The following is an 18,510-nucleotide window of genomic DNA, read 5'->3' as shown; positions in this document are numbered from 1 at the left end:
CGCCCACCCACCGCCCCCCCCCACCGCCCGCCGCTCTTCATCTCAGGGTAGTATCAATAGCTAAAGTGGGCCGAGCGAGGAGTTGGCCATCTCCCACGACCGCGCCCCGTTATATAACGGCCTGGCCGCAGCTGCCCTGCCTGCTTAACGGGTTGCATAACAGCCTCGTCACTTTATAAATTTATTTAGACAATTTTGCCGCCGCTCTGGTCGGCTGCGAGCGTGTCCCCGGCTGCTCGGTGCCACCGTCCCTCGATCGCAGCACCCATCGGGAAGGGGTGGGAGTGGAAGGGGAATGGTGGGGGGTTTACCGGGCGACGGCCGGTGATACCGGCGCCACAACGGCTCCCGCTTCCCGTCGTCCGCTGCGGCCAACGGCCGCCCCAGGAAAGAACGGTCAAGCGGACGCACGGACGATCGCACGCGTCCCCTCCGTGACCGGCGGGGGGGGACCCTGCGTGCCCCCACCCTACCCTTACCCCCCTCCCCCACCGCCACCTCACCCGGGCCACCCGCCTGTTGTGTGTTCGGTTGTGTAACGTGGCCGTTGTGTAACACGTGTTTGTGTTGGGTCGCGCGAGGGGAGCGTTGTGCGTCTTGGCTGTAGGTGCGCGTGCGTACGTGCGTGCGTGCATGAGTGCGTGTGTGCGTGTGTGCATGCGTACGTGCGTGCGTACGTGCGCGTGGGGCGTGTGTACGTGTGTGTGTGTGTACGTGTGTACGTGCGTGTGTGTGTGTGTACGTGTGTACGTGCGCGCGGGGCGTGTTGCCCGCCGGCACGGCGCTCGGCGCTGCCACGATCGTCCTCTTCCCCAGGCGCACACCCTCTGCCGCCACACATCTCGGCGCTTACGTAACAATGCAGTCGCCGAGTTACACAACGGCAATTTGCGCGTACGTTATGGCAGCTGATGGGTGGCACGCGCCAAGTGGCAGCGAGCGAGCGTGCGTCTCCAAAAATCGGCGGCGCCACCGCCGACGCCGGTGATGCCAAATTAATCCGAACATACCCGCGCGCGTGTTTATCGTGGCGTGCACACGCGCGGCCCTTTCGTCTTCCTCCGCGTTCAACCCGCGCTCGCGGATATCTCCCCCCGAAAGAATTTTTTTTAAATCGACGGTTCGGTGCCGGGAGTTTTGGTAGTGGTTCGCGCTGGCGGCGGTGCCCGGTGGTACGCGCGGTGTAGAGCGAGGGCGGCCTCTGCGGGGCGTTTGTCGCAGTCGGCGAGAAATCCTGAGGCGGGGAAAATGTTCGTTTCCCCAATTTCTGCAAGCCAAATCAGAAATAGGCTACACCGGTGGCTTGTTACACAACGCGATGATGTAATCCGTCTTGGGGGCTTGTTATGCAATCCTGCACCAGCACGGATTTATATATCAGAAAGAAATAAAATATTCTGGAAACTTGCCCTCCGTTTTTTTTTATTCCCTCCGCCTATTTATGCATTCATAATTCTCCTGCTCGTCGGCACTCTTTACATGTTGCATTTTGCACGCACGTGGAAGCCTCTATCTCGACGTATCCTTCCCGCCTGTTTTTAGGTGGCATATATAACAATGATAAAACATTGAATCAGTAAAACAAAATAACGTTCGTGTCGCCGGCCGCCGCGACCCGGGGCTCCGTGCGCTTTTCCCGCTCGTAATCCCTCCCGCCATGGCGCCGCTCACGCTGCGCGGTGTCTTGCATTTTCTGCACTGCGGAACTTTGTATATTTTTTATTTTTTGGTCACCCACTCCCTGACTCGGACTCCTACCCGAGCTGCGCTTAGTTCACATCCGCGCGGAGCGGCTCGACAAACGTCGTGCAGGGCTTGGACTTCTCCGCACGCCCCGCTCTCTGTTGTGCATTTAAATGTACTTATTAATTTACTTCGCAAAAAAAAGAGGATTAGGGCAGGAGGGGGCGGATGGGTAGCATTTGCAAATGGTGGAGCTCAATTTAACTGTGTCACAGCCCAAATGTCAAATTTGGACGCAAACTGGCAACTAAATAGTGGAGATTAATAATTACTGCTGCGCTTATGTAACCTGCGCTGAGCAGAGGTCTGGCTCGTACAATAGAGGAGGGTCCTCGACTGGCGCTCGGTTAAATAGCGGACGTTGAGTGGGCGTTTGGAGGAGGGAGCAGCGTTACATGTCTGGGTGGATCGGACCGCTGGCGGTTGTGCCCGTTGATGGTGTTTGTTGATTGCTATCTATTGCAATGTATTCACGTCTGCTCTTTGAACTGCGTAAAAATGTTGTATTTATTGATCCTTCAGTCAAATGGCTAAATAATCAAATGATGGCAATTCACCAAATTGTCCGCGTCGGTCGTTAAATTTGAGCGGGAACAGGCGAGCGAGCGGCACCAAGATGCCCACGGACTCTCTGCGCGCGTCACCCACCCCATCCACTCACTCGCTCACCACATCACCGTCAACCCCCCCATCTCCCCACCGTACCGCCACCACCGCATCCTCCCTCTCTCTCTCTCACCGCCACCCGATCGCTCACTCCGCCACTCGCCCACCAGCTGGCCACGTCCGCTCGCTCGCGACGACGCCGACGCGCTCATGCGCCGCGGCTCGGCTTTCCCCCACGGCCGCCCCCCCTGCTCGGACACGAACGGTGAAACGGTGAAACGGTGTCCGTTGTGCGCGAGCCGCGATGTGAAACGCTCGTAAGGAGCCAGCGCGCTCCCCCCAGCAGCACCCCCCCCACCCCGCCCGCCGCCCTCCCACCACCGCAGCCACCACGAGCCTCCCTCTCCTTATGAGTAACATTTACCCGGTGAACTTCACGGTGGCGGCGTGCCGGCCGCTACGGAGAGCGCCGAGACGCGCGTTGGCCGCCCGTCCGTGAGAACAAAGCAAAGAGTCGAGGGACACAAAGGCGGCTTTCACCGTCGGCAAGCAGCTGCGACGGCGGCGGTCAGAGAGTGCCTATTCGGTAGGCAGGTGCCACTGCCGCCTCCGGTTACGACCGGCAGTGTCGTTTGGCTCGTGGGAATGAGCACGTGTTTTGTATGTATACGTATGTGTTGAACTTTTTTTGCACCATACGTAGCCAACCGTGCTCATTGGGGGTGCGTTTTTTGGCTGAGTAGACCTAGGGGAAGTGAATGCCAAGCTGCAGTCCACCGACCACTGCTGCTCCGCAAGCAGAGGGGAAGCGTTGCAGATGCTACAATTTGTTTTAAAAAACTTCACGGAACTCGGCATGTTATTTTCAAACGTTTTGATAGCCGGTGCGACGTGCCCACGTACATTTTTGGGGTTGGGCCGCGCGATGATATTAGTGGATTCACCCAGCGACCGGGCCCCAGGTCCACACAGGTCGTGACCCCCGCTGACCTCTAAGGTACGGTGTCGTGAGGTTTGAATTGTGGCGTTGCCATTGCTGGGAATTGAATGTGGGGGTCTCTAGCGAGCGAATTTGTCTATTTCCACTGCGCCAACGCATGTGCAAATACAAACGTGCACGCGCGCAAATACGCGCACGCATGAATGCGTGCACATGCACACTGAAACAATCACACATGTGCACACGCGGACGCACACATGCACGCCGACACGGACACAAACTTGCACACACAACACACAAGCACCAAAACACACACGTACGCACCCGCACAAACACGCGCCCAAACATAGGCAAATGCGTAGGACGCACACACTCGGCATCAGAATATTTATTTATTCTGGATGAATCTGATGAGCTATGAAGCTCTTTTTCACAGCTGTCCAGTCGGGTTTGGTCCGAACGTTACAACAACAAACGGTACCAAAACACGAATGGAGTTCAAAGTCGAGGAAAGGTAAATGGATCGCACAAAAAAGTACGATTTTATTTTACCAGGTAAAGCCCACCGAGCTATATAGCTTCTTCATCTTCAGAGGGAACGTGGTTACAAATGATAGCTCAACGAAGTGGCTTATGTGGAGATTCATCACAGCCAAATAATCTACATAATCTAAAAGCATGTTGCTAAATGCGGAGGGATGCACACGCACGCACGGTCAGACACGCACACGAACGCCCAAATGGAGTGAATCGACGATGTTTGTGTGGCCACGGATATCACCATGCCGCAGCACTCGGCTCGCGATCAGAGTGTCGTCATTTCCGTGAGGTCGATAAATTGAGACTACCCACTTTGGTTGCAACGTAGACCGTCCTACGCGTACTAGTCCCTGCCATAGGAATGTGGAATGTCCACCAAAGCCTCCACACGCCCAATGGTGTGGCGCTAACAGCGATGGTGCTCATGTACCCGGGAACCCTTCGCTGAGTCTCAAGGCTCCTCCTCATTCCCGGGAGCGTTTTGATTTCCCGAGGGAGGAGACCGCAGTTGCCACAGAAAGCCCTCGAGGGCGGCCAGGGAAGCCGACCGGCTCCGGGGCCTTCTCTTGTGGGGCAGGCAAATTCTGCACTGTCCTCCCAACCAGTCGGAATCTACGTCTGCTTTCGTATGGATTCATAGCAGCAGATTAATGATGTAATCTTAGGTTTGTTATCCACTCGGTTGTTTGTTCGAACGCAGTGGCTCTCGTCCGTTCCTACCAATCTGGATATGAATGCTGTAAGCAAGCCGTGCTGCGTCTGAGGCTGTGTACACGGTTTATTTACATGGACATCTGCGCCGGGATTCTCTGATGCGCACCGTTGTTGATTTGTGTGTTAGAAGGCAGCGGTTGTTTGTCGTGTTTGAAGGGAGTTCTGACGTGGCTTCGTGTGTAATTTTTTTTGCTTTGGTTGGTTTGCACATTCTCACCATGCGATGTTCTGTAGCTCCCACCGCTGTCTTGGGCTGGGGTCTGAGTCTCTGTATCACTCTGCACTTACACAGAGACCCGTAGAGTTACTCGATGTAGTTTAACACGTAGGCTTCCGCGACCAACAGCCATAATAGAGTTTTTTTGGTTTAGATCGCGTAAACATATGTAACTCTGCATGTCTCTATGCAACTCTGGATCTGTATGTAACTCTACAGGTGTCTTTGTACCTCAATGGGTCTCTGTATCTCTACGTGTCTCTATGTATCTCTCCGTGTCTTTGTGTAACTCTACGGGTCTCTGTGTATCTCTCCGTGTCTCTGTGTATCTCTCCGTGTCTCTGTGTATCTCTCCGTGTCTCTGTGTACATGTCTCTGTGTGTGTCTGTAACTCTACGGGTCTCTGTGTAACTCTTGATAACTGCAATGTGCTGTAACTGCCAACTTGTACCAGAGCTGCGAAGCTCAATGAAGCCTCACCAACAGAGATAAAGTCCTAGTCTGGGAAGCAGATGCGTCACGCACAGATGGATTTACAAATCCTACTCGCCGTGCTCCCGTCTCCCGGCCACCTTGCAGCAGCCCCCAGCGGGTTTTGGAGTTTCCGCGAATCTCCGCGTGATCCGCCAACCCCCCGCCTAAAGAAATGTACCGTATCATCGCCGCCGTGCACCACAGAGACGAAGGGTGACGCTGGTTCTCGAGTTCCCTTCCTCGGGGGTGTCCAGGAGGTTGCCAGGAGAAGGCGGCACGGCAAGCGTGACCGATCGCCGTCTGTTTCCATCTGTACGGGGATAGAGCGTTGCCTCCTCGCGCAAGGCGTGGGAACGGACGTCGCCTTCGTTTCTGTGGTGCACGGCGGCGATGATACGGTACATTTTTGTAGGCGGGGCTTGGTGGATCACGCGGAGATTCCTGAAAACTTGCGGTTGAAAGCATCTTAACGGTAAACGCCGGACGTAGCAGCGGCGGCGGTAGCAGCAAGGACCCTGTGTGGCTCTCCCTGGATGAACGTGTAAATGATTATCATTATTATTAAAGTCAAGAGATCCTTCCTGGCAGCGGCAGCGTTGAATAAGCAATCGCGGAGCTGGAAACTACAACCGTTTTATAGTTGGTGTTTGCGCGTGTATACGTTTCTATATTTATTTATTCCCCCCCCCTCTCCTGCCGTTGGCGGGGGTTGTGACTGCATCGCGCGTTCCCCCGTGCTGCCTTGCAGGGGCCAGGAGAGCGCCGGCATCGTCACGAGCAACGGGGCGACCCAGCCACGATTCACAACGCACAAGGTGGCCGCTTGCGGAACGCCCGGCGGCGGCGGCGCCGGCGCGGGTCGCAGCCTCCCCCCGCGTGCCGCGATCCGAGCGGCTCACGCGAACGCTCGCCGAATATGAAAGAGCGAGAGAGAGAGAGAGTTAAAAAAAAATCTCAGAACAAGCCAAAGTAAGCGGCGGCGGTGTCATTACCGCTTAATTATCTGCAGACTTTTCCCCTTTCATGTGAGCGGGGTTTCAGACTCTGTGTGTCTTTACGTGCGTGCGCGTGTGCGTGCGTGATTGTGTGCAAAGCGGTGGCGCAGTGGTTTGCACTGCATTTTGAACCCGGCGACTCAAGTTCCTCGTTAAACGAGTACCTGGTGCGGTGTGTAAACATCAGCGCTGGGAATACAAGGGCCGCCGGGCGTGGTGTTGGCCACCCACCCCCTCGGATGCCGCCGTGCCAGCCTTAATAGGTGCTCTCTAACAGCATTAGCCCCAGCAGGCGAACTTTGTCTTTATGTTGTGTGTTTGCTCGCAAGTGCGCGTGTCACTGCTATGACCACAACTGCCACCACTATTGCTGCCATGCACCACAACCGCCAACAACTACCACAAACACCGCTTCAAGCATGCAAGCCTGTCATCACCACCAGCACCACCACTGCTGCTGTTACTACCACCACCACCATAACCACCACTGCCTCAACAACCACCATTACCAGCACCGCCACCGCCGTTATCGCCTCCCTCCATCCCCTCCGCTCCCTCCCTCCCCTGCACTCCCTCCACTCCGCTACCTCCCTCCCTCACTCTCTCCCCTCCGCTCCCCCCCCTTGCTTCCCACCCCTCCCTCCCTCTCTCCGTCCCTCCATCCCTCTGCTCCCTCCCTCCCCTCCACTCTCTCTATCTGCTCTATCTCTCGGTCTCCTGGCTCGGTTCACCCCTTCCCCCCCCCCACACGCATGCTACCTCTCCCCTCCCCCTGCTGCAACACCGGTCGACGCTCGCTCTCATTGCCGTCTGCGGTGCGTGCACCCCCTGGTTGCGGCCGCGGCACCGTGGCCGGCAGGGCATGGGCCTGGTGAGCAGCGTGGTGCGGGAGGAGGACCTGGTCCAGCTGCGGCAGGGCAATCTGGGCATCGGCCACACGCGCTACTCCACCGCGGGTCACTCGGAGCTGCTCAACTGCCAGCCGTTCGTGGTGGAGACGCTGCACGGCAAGATCGCGGTCGCACACAACGGCGAGCTGGTCAACGCCGCCAAGCTGCGCCGCAAGGTGCCTGCCCCCACCTCCACCTCCCAGAGATCTCAGAAGCATCGGAATACTTGTACTGCAGGGGGAATCCGATGAGCTATAAAGCTCTTTTTCACAGATGTCCGGTCAGGACACGGGGTCAGAATGATCAACAAGAGACACGAAAAAATACGATAGGAGTGCAAAGTAGAGGAAAGGGAAGCAAATCACCAAAAAAAATATTTTCTACGAATAAAGCGTTCTATCTTCCCAGGTAAATCCCACTGAGCTATGAACTTGTATGGATTATATGTAAATGTATAAGCACCCCTCTCCCCGCTTTGCTGCACCCTTGAAGCCCCCCAGCACCGCGGCCCCCACCCCCTGCCACCGCGGTCTTCCTGCCGTTGTTTTCGCGCCGCTTTTGGCATCGGTGAATCCGAGCAAAGCTTTGCCGCGTTCGGCGGCCGGGTCCCGTTTCTCCGACTTGAGCCACCAACAGCCCGGTGCCGTTGTTTGCCGGCCACTCTGAATTTTCGGCTGTTGTGCCCGGGGCCTCGGCAAATGTTGGTTAAGAAAATCTCTCCTCGCGAGGGTCTATCTTGCAGCCGGTGCCGCGCTGTGCGGACGCGAAGCCGTTGGCTCGCTTGCTGGCGAAACGGTGTCCCCTCTTATTCTGGGCTTGGACCGAATTTTACCCCGATTCGTCAGATTTTCCGCAATGGGCGCGTTTTAAGTTTCTTGAGCCGTCAGCAGTTTGCCGTGATTGAGACCTCCTCACGAGGCGGCGTTGCTCGCGCGGCTGGGATGGACTCCAGGGCTGCGTGCGTCTGGCTCTGGGTCTGGAACCCAGGGATCGTTGGCGCGCTACTGGCCCGCTAATCTGGCGCTGGCCACCCCCCCCCCCCCATCCTAGCGAACGCGCGTCGCTTGGCCCCGTCGACCGAAATCTTACAAGCGCCCCTTTTAGACGCGGTGCCTGGCTGCCGGTCTCCCGGCGCGTCGGGGAGCGTGGGGAGAGAGAGACGGGGGCGGAGTTGGGCTCGGGCCCGGCCTCGACGTGCGCCAAAAAATGCGCTTGGACGACGCGCGCCAGTGGGGCGGTGGGGGGGCCCGCGATGAAACCGCCGCCGCCGATCGAGATCAAACCCTAACGGCGGCGATGGTTAGCCGGGCCCCGACGGTTGATGCAGTACCGGCGGTGGTACCGCGTCGGTGACCGCGATAAAGGACCGGATCTAGAACCGAATCCCCATTGCCCCCCACCCCTCCCCACTGATCCCAACTCCCCCCCCCCCCCACCCCCCCCCCCCGCTGTACCAGAGCTGCGGCCTTAATCCATAGCCCAGCCGTAACCCCGAGCTTTGCGCCAACTCTTAACTGTAACCGCAGGCGTCGCCGGAATGTTTCTAATCGTGAATCGGTGCCGTTGTTGGCGAACGCGGTCGCGACCGAATGGGCGTGGATGTGCATCGCCGCCTATTCCCGCATTAAAAAAATATGCTGAGCACCACGAAGCAAACGCGGGGGGCCATCTCAAACGCCGCCTTGTTTGGCGGGGGGGGGGGGGGGCGATTGTAACTATTATTTTTCATTGTCCATTATTTCCCCCCAGTTCCTCCGGGGAGGGGGGCACCTTGCGGCGTAGCTTGGCGGCGTTGACCATCTCGCCGTTGTGCGCGACCGCATTCTTGCCGTGCGGCGTCTCCGCCAACCCCACTCGCTCACTCGCGTCGACTGGTGGTGGCCATGGTGGTGGCCGTGGTGGTGGTAGGGGGAGTGAACAAAATACTTTAAGACTTTAATCCCCAATACAAGAGAGTCAATATGTGGGTGACGACAGACGGTTTTGGGGGTCGCAGCCAATCAATCGGCCGCGTGTACAGCGTAGTCATTGTAACTTGGCTGGTATTGTACGGAGAACAGAATCCGTCGTTCGATTTAGAAAAAAAGTAAAATCTGCTGTGGTCTTCAGATGACTTAATCACAGCGCCGCTCGGTGAGTCGACCTGGTGAACATTTAAGGGTTGTTTGTTGACAATTCCCGACGTTGCCCTGTGTGCGGGCAATTGTTTCACGTGACCCCTACAGCCACTAGGGGCGCTATTATATTCAACGCAGATGAAAGAAATCGTCGGTGGTTTTAGCTTGCATTGTTTCAAACTATAGGCATATAATAACATAGACTTACGCAGGGAGATCCAAACACTTCCATAGACACCCAAAGACCTATACAGTATCCTTTATTAACCGGATGAGATTCCAGACAATTCAGTAGACTAGCACAGCGACCCAATGACTTAACCTACCGATCCATCGACCTACATAGAGGCCTACAGAATGTATAGACGCCCCTTAGACTTGCGTGGAATCGTGGAGGGGGGTGACTGTGAAAAAGAGCTTTATAGCTTATCGGATTCCTCCAGTATCAATAAATATTCAGATTCTGAGCCGGATGATGTGTATTAAATCTCATATTACGCTACCTCCCACCACTCCTTACCCCCCCCACATCCCCCCACCGCCCCCCACACCCCACTGCCCCGTGCCCTCCCACCCTCTGTGAGCTCAGGTTCTGCGTCACGGCGTGGGGTTGTCCAGCACCTCGGACAGCGAACTCATCACTCAGCTGCTGGCGCTGACCCCGCCCGGAGAGGAGCCACACGGGCCCGACTGGGTGGCGCGGTGGGCCCCACTCGCCGGCTCGCTCGCTCCCTCGCTGCCCATCGCTCGCCTCGTTCAATTGCTCGTCATCGCTCGTTCACTCGCGCGCTCGCCCGCTCGTTCACTCGCTCGCTCACCAAATCGCTCGCCCAATGTCGAATGTTCGCTCGCTGTCCGGAGCTCAATCGCTCGCATTCGCTCACTCACCGACTCGCTCGATCGCTTACTCACCCACTCGCTCACTCACCCACTCACCCACTCACCCACTCGCTCACTCACCCACTCGCTCACTCACCCACTCGCTCACTCACCCACTCGCTCACTCGCCCACTCGCTCACTCGCCCACTCGCTCACTCGCCCACTCGCTCACTCATCCACTCGCTCACTCACCCACTCGCTCACTCACCCACTCGCTCACTCACCCACTCGCTCACTCACCCACTCGCTCGATCGCTCACTCATTCTACTCGTTTGCTCAGTCACCTACTTACTCACCCTCAATCGCCCTCCTGCTCGCTCGCCCAGTCACTATCACTCGCTCACCCTCACGCTAGCTGGCTCGCTCAATCACTCTCCATTGCTCACTCGCTCCCCCCACACGCTCGTTGCCTGGCCGTCACGTGCTCGCCCACCTGCTTGCTTGCACAATCGCTCGCCATCGCTCACTTGCTCGCTTACCCACCCGCTCGCCCGCTCACTCGCTCGCTCAACACATCTCGCTCGCTCAACACATCTCGCTCGCCCACAATGACATAATCGTCAATGTTTAATAAACGAATGCTTGCGTATGGCACCGGGGTCCTAAAACGTGCCTGACCCCCACCTCACCCTTGACCTCGCCCAGCCCACCCTTGACCCTGCCTAGCCCACCCTTGACCCCGCTTACCCGATGCTCGACCCCGCCCACCTCACCCATGGCGTCTCTGCGGCCACCCTGGCAGGATCCGTAACCTGATGGAGGAGACGCGCGCCGCCTACTCGCTGCTCGTGATGCACGACGACGTGATCTACGCGGTGCGCGACCCCTACGGGCTCCGGCCGCTCTGCCTGGGCCAACTCGTGCCCCCCTCGTGCATGTCCTCCCCCGGTGCGTGCGTCCGCCCATCTTTTATCGTACAAGATCGCCCACGACCACCCACGACCACCCACGACCACCCACCATTACAAACCTGTCTCCAAAGGTCATGGAGAATGACGTTCAACATACATACATCATGCGCACCCTTACTCCACACGCTCGCCCAGGCTCTGCCCCGCCCCCCCACCCATGCTCCCACTCTAAACGAGTGCCCTTTCTCACCCACGCTCACGTTGCTTGACTCGTGCTGTTAGGCCAGAGCAATAAAAAAAAAACGCATCCCTTGCAAAAAATTGATTTCTAGTCTTACCGGGTTCTCGCTTGGTTGAGGCATCTGTCCGTCTCCGTTGTAAGTAGGGTAGCGATTGGCAATAGGCGGTTCAATTTAATCCCAGTGCGAAAAGTGAATTGCTTTCGCAGGCTTCAAAAAGTCATTTTAATTACGGTCGCGAGCTTAACTTGTTCGCGATCGGCTGACTGGCAGCTCACCGTGCTGTTGCGCCCAACCACCACTCTTCCCGCACCTCCGGTGAGCACGATTGGCTACGTACAGTGCAAGAGAGGTTCAACAAATGTACATTTCTGTTTTTCATAATAATGTTACGGGTTAAATTTCTATCGCGTCGGTGTCGTCGTTTATACAAATCACGTCTCACAATCGCCCAGCTGGAAGTCATCGGCAGCAGCCAGACGCTGAGCCGACGCCAACAGCAATTTCACAAACTCTGCGCTTCTCTTTGTATTTGGATGTTTTCAGCCAATTGATGAGTGTTGATACGTGCTGGAGGAAACCAGAGTACATCAAGAAAGCCCCCTTGCATGCGAGGAGGAAACACGATATCCGTGGGGAACCTTTTTTCTGCCAAAGGCCATTTGGATATTTATAACATCATTCGTGGGCCATACAAAATTATCAACTGAAAAATTTGCTTGTTATTTTGGTCAAACATTTCATTAACTCGCCCCTGGAACAGACCAAATGATTAAGGCCCGCGGGCCAGACGTTCCCCACCCCTGCACGCCACGCTCTGCTATGCTGCCATCTCCTGGTGAGCCAGGGTACATTTGTGCGGTGATCCACCAACCGTCGCTGCCACTCAACAGCGCAGGATTACAGGCCACGTACGTAGCTACCATCACCGCTCGGCTATCGCAACACTAGACCTATGTTTATTTAGCGCTTTCGCACGTGGGTTGAAAACCTTCCGTAACACGGGAGGACAGCGATTTGAGACGCACTGCGAACAAAACTTTTGGGCCAATTTGCGTTGCTATTACGGACACATTGATCGTGAGAGCAGCCAGAACTTGTCGACAAAACACCAGCGGTGAAAGGGGGACCTGTCTTGGCAACCAAGGTGTGCGGCGGCTCCCCTCGCTTTGCGATGACGTCATGGTGCGCGCGACGTCCTCTCGAGAAGTTGCGCGTCATGTGCCGCGTGACCTGGTCTCGTTGGTTTGTAACGTTTTCATCGCGAATCAAACACTTCCGAGGATGAAAATCGTTACAGAATTAATGCTCATGCGTCATTTTTCTCTCTTTTTTTCTTTTTGCTCGCCAGGTACCAACGTGGAGGGTGACACTGAGGGCTGGGTCGTCTCCTCCGAGTCCTGCAGCTTCCAGTCGATCGGGGCCAGGTCAGAGGTCAGGGGTCAAGAATTTGGTGGCGCGGGTCGCGGCGTCGTAAGTGTTCTCGCGCGCGCGCCGCTTTAACAACGCTCGTGCCGCGCAGGTTTTACCAGGAGGTGCGTCCCGGCGAGATGGTGGCGATCAGCCGGGGCGGGGTGCGCTCGCTGGGCGTGGTTCCGCGGCCGCACGCCGACCCGCCGGCGTTCTGCATCTTCGAGTACGTCTACTTCGCCCGGCCTGACTCGGTCTTCGAGGGTAGGTGGCGCACCGCAGGACGAAGGAAACGTTTGCGTCGTTTATTTAAAAAAATAAATAATAGCTACACAGGTTAAAATCGAACGTGTTTGTTTACGTTCGCCATGGAATGCAAATATTGTGGCTGCCGGCCCGGAGATGTCGGCCGCTAACTCGCTCACCCGCTCCCTTGAGCGCCGTTGTTGACGTTCGCTTGGTGGCGTTGCCGTGATGCTGTTGACCCCGCAGGTGGAGAGGGCGGCCGTGTTTGTCCGGCTCTGACCCCGTGACCTCTTAGCCGAGTGCCACCGTCGTCTGTTATTGTTGACGTTCGCGAGCCAGCGCTGTTGGCCCTGACCCCTCGTTCCCTCCCCCTCGTCCACGCTGCCTGGAGGAATTCGCCGCCTTTGTCTCCCCCGCGCTGATGTTTACTCTCCGCGCCGGGGACTCATTTTAGGCCGAGTCGACCTAGGATAGTTCAATTCTCCGGGTCCGTAGCGCAGCGCGCTAATCTCTGCACGACTGTTAAACAAGCTCAGACGCACGCATGCGCAAGCCGCCGTCCAGTTCCTCGGGGTGACTCCGCCTGCGCCCATTCCCCCCACCCCCCACCCGGCAGGCCAGATGGTGTACACGGTGCGGCACCGCTGCGGACAGCGCCTGGCCACGGAGGCTCCGGTCGCCGCCGACCTGGTGAGCGCCGTGCCGGAATCGGCGACGCCTGCCGCGCTGGGATACGCCCAGGAGGTGGGTGGACACGCGCACGCACGTACGCAGGAGTCGTGCGTTATCGTCAATATTATTATTATTGCGCCTGTTTACCTAGGAAAACTAAAGCCTCGCCGAGTCACAAGACTTCTCAGGAGGGTCCTGCTAAGCTTGCACAGTCGAGGGAATCTTGGTGACCGCTTCGATGTTTAATCCAAATTGAGTAATTTGGGTGGCCAGCACTTCGCCCGACCGATTTTGTCTCCCCAGTGGCAACGTTTACACACCGCACCAGGTACTCATTTGAGGCTTAGTCGACCTAGGGGAGGCCCAGGACCGGTTCAGATAATCATCACCGGTGTTGGCCATAAGCGGGAATCGAACTCGAGTCGTCGGGTTCGTAGCGCAGGGCGCTTATCGCTGCGCTCACGCACGCACGCACGCGCACGAGCGCACGTTACACGCGAGCCCCCCGGTGCCCGTCCGTGCGTGGCCGCAGTCGGGGCTGCCGTACGTGGAGGTGCTGTGCAAGAACCGCTACGTGGGCCGCACCTTCATCCAGCCCAACACGCGCCTGCGCCAGCTCGGCGTCGCCAAGAAGTTCGGCGTGCTCGCCGAGAACTTCGCGGGCAAGCGCGTGGTGCTCATCGACGACTCCATCGTGCGCGGCAACACCATCGCGCCCATCATCAAGCTGCTGCGAGAGGGCGGCGCCAGCGAGGTGAGGGCACGAGGGGGGAGCGCGCGCGGCGCCGGGAGCGCGGACAGGGTCGGGTCCCGGAGAGCGACCTCCCGCTCGGATCGCAGAACGAATTCGTCGCACCGGGGCCCACGCTCGCCGCGCTACATCGCTGCCGCGATCCTGCGCCCGCGGTTCGACGCGGCCCGCGGGAGGTAAACGGCGACGTTGCGATTTTGCTCGCTCGCCACCGCCCGGCGAGCCGCGCTGTTTGTAGAGGGCGGCGATCCGCCCCCCGACCCGTGCTCCGCAGCCAAGGTCAGAGGTCAGAAGAGCCGCGCCTCGGTGGTCTTCGTACCGCATCTCCCGCCCCCCCCACCCCATCTCCCGGCCGCTCGCCCCGCTCGCAGTGAAGTTGTTGAAGGTCTGGGGACCTCCGTAGGTGCCACGTGTCGTGGTGACCGCGGCGGGGATGACGACCTCCGGGTGGCGGGCGCGCCACTCTGCTTCATTCATGCAGGCGGACGCGCCAACAATTTATAACTTTTACCGCTCCAAATAGCGAGTTTGTTGCTTTTAGTCATCGTTATTTGGTTACATTTCACGCAGCGTTTGCCGCGATGGTTTTGTTTACACGTCGGGATTTGTTGTATGTTTTTTTTTAGATTCTGGGCTTCGTGGCTTCTAGCTATTGTACGTTTAAGTCTGTGTCTCTGTGTTATCCTATGACGTTCCTATGTAAGCTCGTGGGTTTTATGTAAAGTCCATTTTATTATCTGTGTGAGTCTACAGGTCTTTGTGTAAGTCTGCGCGATCTCCTTCTCACTATTGAGTCTCTGTGTAGGTCTGCACAAGAGACTGGTCTCTGTCGGCTCTACACAGCTCATGAAGGTTCTCTATCGATCTCTCTCCACCTGTCGATTGATCTGTCATCTTGCTTATCGACCTAAATATGAATCTGTCTCACGCCAAGAGAGTGCCCCGGGACTTGTCCATGGTGCTGAATGTGGGGGAGGGGGGGGGGTGCGGGGGGTGTCGTGTGTGTGGGACGTGCGTGCCGGGCCTGACCGCGCCGTGCCGCTCCGCCACCGCCGCAGGTCCACGTGCGCGTCGCCTCGCCGCCCGTGCGACACCCGTGCTACATGGGCATCAACATCCCGACGCGTGAGGAGCTCATCGCCAACAAACCCCAGTTCAACTCCCTCGCCAGCCACCTCGGTGAGGCCGCGCCGGACCGCGGCCACGCCCCGCGTCACACCGAACCGCACCACGATCGTGCCGCACCACGATCGTGCCGCACACGCTGCGCCGCGCTGGGCTGCAGTGCGTCGGGCCACGTTGAACCGCTTGGCATCGAATTGTTACGCCGCACCGAATCGTAGCGCGCTGCACAATGCCACGCAGAACTATAGTAATATCTTGAACTTGCGGCACGGCCGCACAGTATTCACTCGCGGAGAGCGAACGACTCAAAGGTGCAGGGAACCTCAGACAAGCGGGGAAAGACATCAGCCACGCGATGAGCCGCTGCTACTAGCAATTGCCCAAGCTCTGCTGTGTTCCATATAGTAAGATGTTTTGAGATCATTAATGACTGTTTGTACATTGCGAAGGAAACCAGAGCTGTCGGGGAAAACTCACGCGAGCGAGGGGACAACACTTTTTCCCGTGCAGAAAGGGCAGATATTGGTAGGCACTTTACAGTGTGGCAAGTCAGGGAATGGCACCGCCTCGACGCCTACGAGAAGGAAGTTTCACAACATCGGTGCGGCGATCCACCAACCCTCGCTGGTTCTACAGCGTCGGGTCGTAGGCCACGTCCGTAGCCACCACCGCCCGACAATTAAAGCACAAAGCACGCAACGTCACAACGCCGCACAACACCGATCCACGCAACCCCACGCTGAATTCTGCCACATCGCGACCCAACAAACCACGCCACGCTCGTCACGGCACATGCCTTGCACGGGGAGGCAGGGAAGAGGGCGGCGATTTTTGTAATGGGAACACGGACCGAGAAAACAACGACGCGGGCTTGACCGCTATCGCGGGTCGTGATCCCCGACCTCAAGGACCATCGCGAGTCATCGCTGTCACAACACACCACTGCGTAAGGCCTCGTGTTTATAAATAATCTCAAGTAAAGGTCAACAGGTTCAAGGCGAGCGCCGCTGGGGACCTCCACATCGCTTCCGTGTTTCTGTGGGACGGCCGAGTTGACCCCCAACGGTCCGCTCTTTGTTACGCCGCACAGCATTCAAGGATCTCTCTTATCAGTCTCATCACCACCACCACCACCATCCTGGCCTTAGGTCTCCATCGTCGTGCCAGATTAGCGCTGCCGAGAAGCTTGCGGTGACTCTTTGCCGCTCGTTTTAGCCGCGTGACGCGCGACGTGAAATTGTGGGCCGCGTGCGCTCGCCACCTCTGCCCTACGCCGACCCATTTCTGTCTACCCCCCCCCTCCCCACCCACCCCCCTACTACTACCAATCCTTCTCTCCCACAACTGCACGCAGATGCCAACAGTGTGGAGTACCTGTCCGTGGCAGGGCTGCAGTGGGCTGTGCAGAAGGGCATCAAGCACGGGGGCAACGTCCCGGCAACGGCCGTGCAGCTGGAACCCGACGACGATCGCGACCACGACGGTCGCGAAGTGGCCAACGGCTCGGCAGGCTCCGGTCACTGCACCGCCTGCCTGACGGGGAGCTACCCCGTGGAGCTCGAGTGGTGACCACCGCCGCCGCCGCGTTGGCGCCCCGGTTGCGCCGCGATGCTAGCGACGCTCCTGAAGTCGTCGCGAGCGTGCGGCCGTAGTAGGCTGGCGGGGGAGGGCAGCGGCCACGTGGCAGAGAAGCCCTTGGAGCTGTGGAGGCCTGACCCCCACCCCCGCAAGCGATGGACGATGTGACGGAGAGACGCAGCACGGTGTCCCGTTCCCCGAGTAGTGGGAGAGGCGTCGATGCCACTCGAGATACAGAAGCCCAGCTGGTTGCTTGCTGCCTAGTCGCTGTCACTCCCCCCGAATGTGACACTAAGTTTTGTTGTTATTTTTGTAATTTAGTGCCAAACAAAAATGCAACTGGCGGTAGGGATGGCGCAGGAACTCACAGACTGCCCTTTGCAGCCCTCTGTCGAAGCTAAACGGTGAAACTATCCTGAACGTAACTTTGTTGCATCATTCAATTGTTGTCCTGCTTTGAACTTAATGTTGGGCCATGTTTGTGTTTAATTGAGGCGTAGGCCTTGACACCAGCCCACCCCACTCCCCTCTGTGCAGCCCGGCCACAGGAAGCCTGGCTGTGAATCTAGGAAAGTAAAGGCAGCTTCATAACCTATACACAAACAAAACAACTCTTCAGGAATTTTTGAGACATTTTAAAGAAAAAAAGGTGCGCTTTAAACCATGATTACATGTTAATGCAGTGTTCACAAACATCGAGGCATCTCATGCAACGGCAAGAAATGCAGCCATGTTGGTCCAGGTTAATACAATTACCACGTGGCCCATTCAAATCAATCAGCGCAATATCGTTCGTGCAAAAAGACAAAATGCTAGAATAACAGTTGCTTCGAGTTGCGGACCTAATTGCGACTTTTATTTTCCCCGGTGTTGCATCCTTTTCTTAAAAAACTAAACTCGATGACACGGACAAAAAGCACACGGCAACAGCATTTGTTGCTAGCAACGTTATTGCAAGCGAAACAAAAACTTGCACTGTTGATCTTTGTACTTCATCTCAAAGAGGCATCGCGCGTCATTGAGGCCTTGTTTACGTAAATTGTAGCAAACCACTGGTGGCGTGTGGCACCAGACGGTGAATGTGGCGGCGGTGCAACTCTAGAGCCCAGATAATGTTGCCCGAGACGAGTTGCCGTCGCCTGCCTTTGCCGCCATCAAGTTGATTTCTCGTCGTTGCTCGGAATGCGCGACGACGGGTTTTGTGTCTTGTTGTTGCGAATGTGTTTTTAAACAAAGTTAATTTTGTGATGACGGTTTTGTTTTTTGGTCAATTTGAATAAAAAAGATGTTACATTATTTTGTTGCGAGTCCTGCCAACAGCCCGCGTGTGGTTCACGCGCGTGGGTGGTGCCGATTCAAAGCGTCGGAGGTAGAGATCGTGAAATCCCGAGCGCTGCGGACATCGCACAGGAGAAGCGGTGGTCAAGATGGCGGGAGCTGCTACGAGTGTTGGGCCGGTGAAGTGGCTCGGCGGTTGCGCGTTTTACCGCTTGTTACACGGGAATCGTGGTTCGAATCCGG

General features: G+C 57.1%; 1 protein-coding gene across 2 annotated transcripts in view; it reads left to right on the top strand.

Moving 5' to 3' along the window:
• PPAT (phosphoribosyl pyrophosphate amidotransferase) overlaps window positions 1-18,285 on the top strand; it is a 36,221-nt gene extending 17,936 nt beyond the window's left edge. For both annotated transcript variants that reach the window (XM_078601207.1, XM_078601208.1), the window contains 10 exons: window positions 5,983-6,049; window positions 7,089-7,295; window positions 9,826-9,938; window positions 10,860-11,005; window positions 12,559-12,634; window positions 12,730-12,881; window positions 13,480-13,607; window positions 14,068-14,289; window positions 15,345-15,465; window positions 16,766-18,285. In XM_078601207.1, coding sequence (XP_078457333.1) covers window positions 5,983-6,049; window positions 7,089-7,295; window positions 9,826-9,938; window positions 10,860-11,005; window positions 12,559-12,634; window positions 12,730-12,881; window positions 13,480-13,607; window positions 14,068-14,289; window positions 15,345-15,465; window positions 16,766-16,980 — 1,447 coding nt within the window. In that variant the 3' untranslated portion in view covers window positions 16,981-18,285. The remainder of the gene's footprint in view (window positions 1-5,982; window positions 6,050-7,088; window positions 7,296-9,825; window positions 9,939-10,859; window positions 11,006-12,558; window positions 12,635-12,729; window positions 12,882-13,479; window positions 13,608-14,067; window positions 14,290-15,344; window positions 15,466-16,765) is intronic.
• Window positions 18,286-18,510: the final 225 nt, after the last annotated feature.

The sequence above is a fragment of the Lampetra planeri genome, chromosome 15 (assembly GCF_965212315.1).
Source record: "Lampetra planeri chromosome 15, kcLamPlan1.2.h2, whole genome shotgun sequence".
In the NCBI taxonomy this organism is placed as follows: domain Eukaryota; kingdom Metazoa; phylum Chordata; class Hyperoartia; order Petromyzontiformes; family Petromyzontidae; genus Lampetra; species Lampetra planeri.
This window is presented reverse-complemented; position numbering and strand designations above follow the sequence as displayed.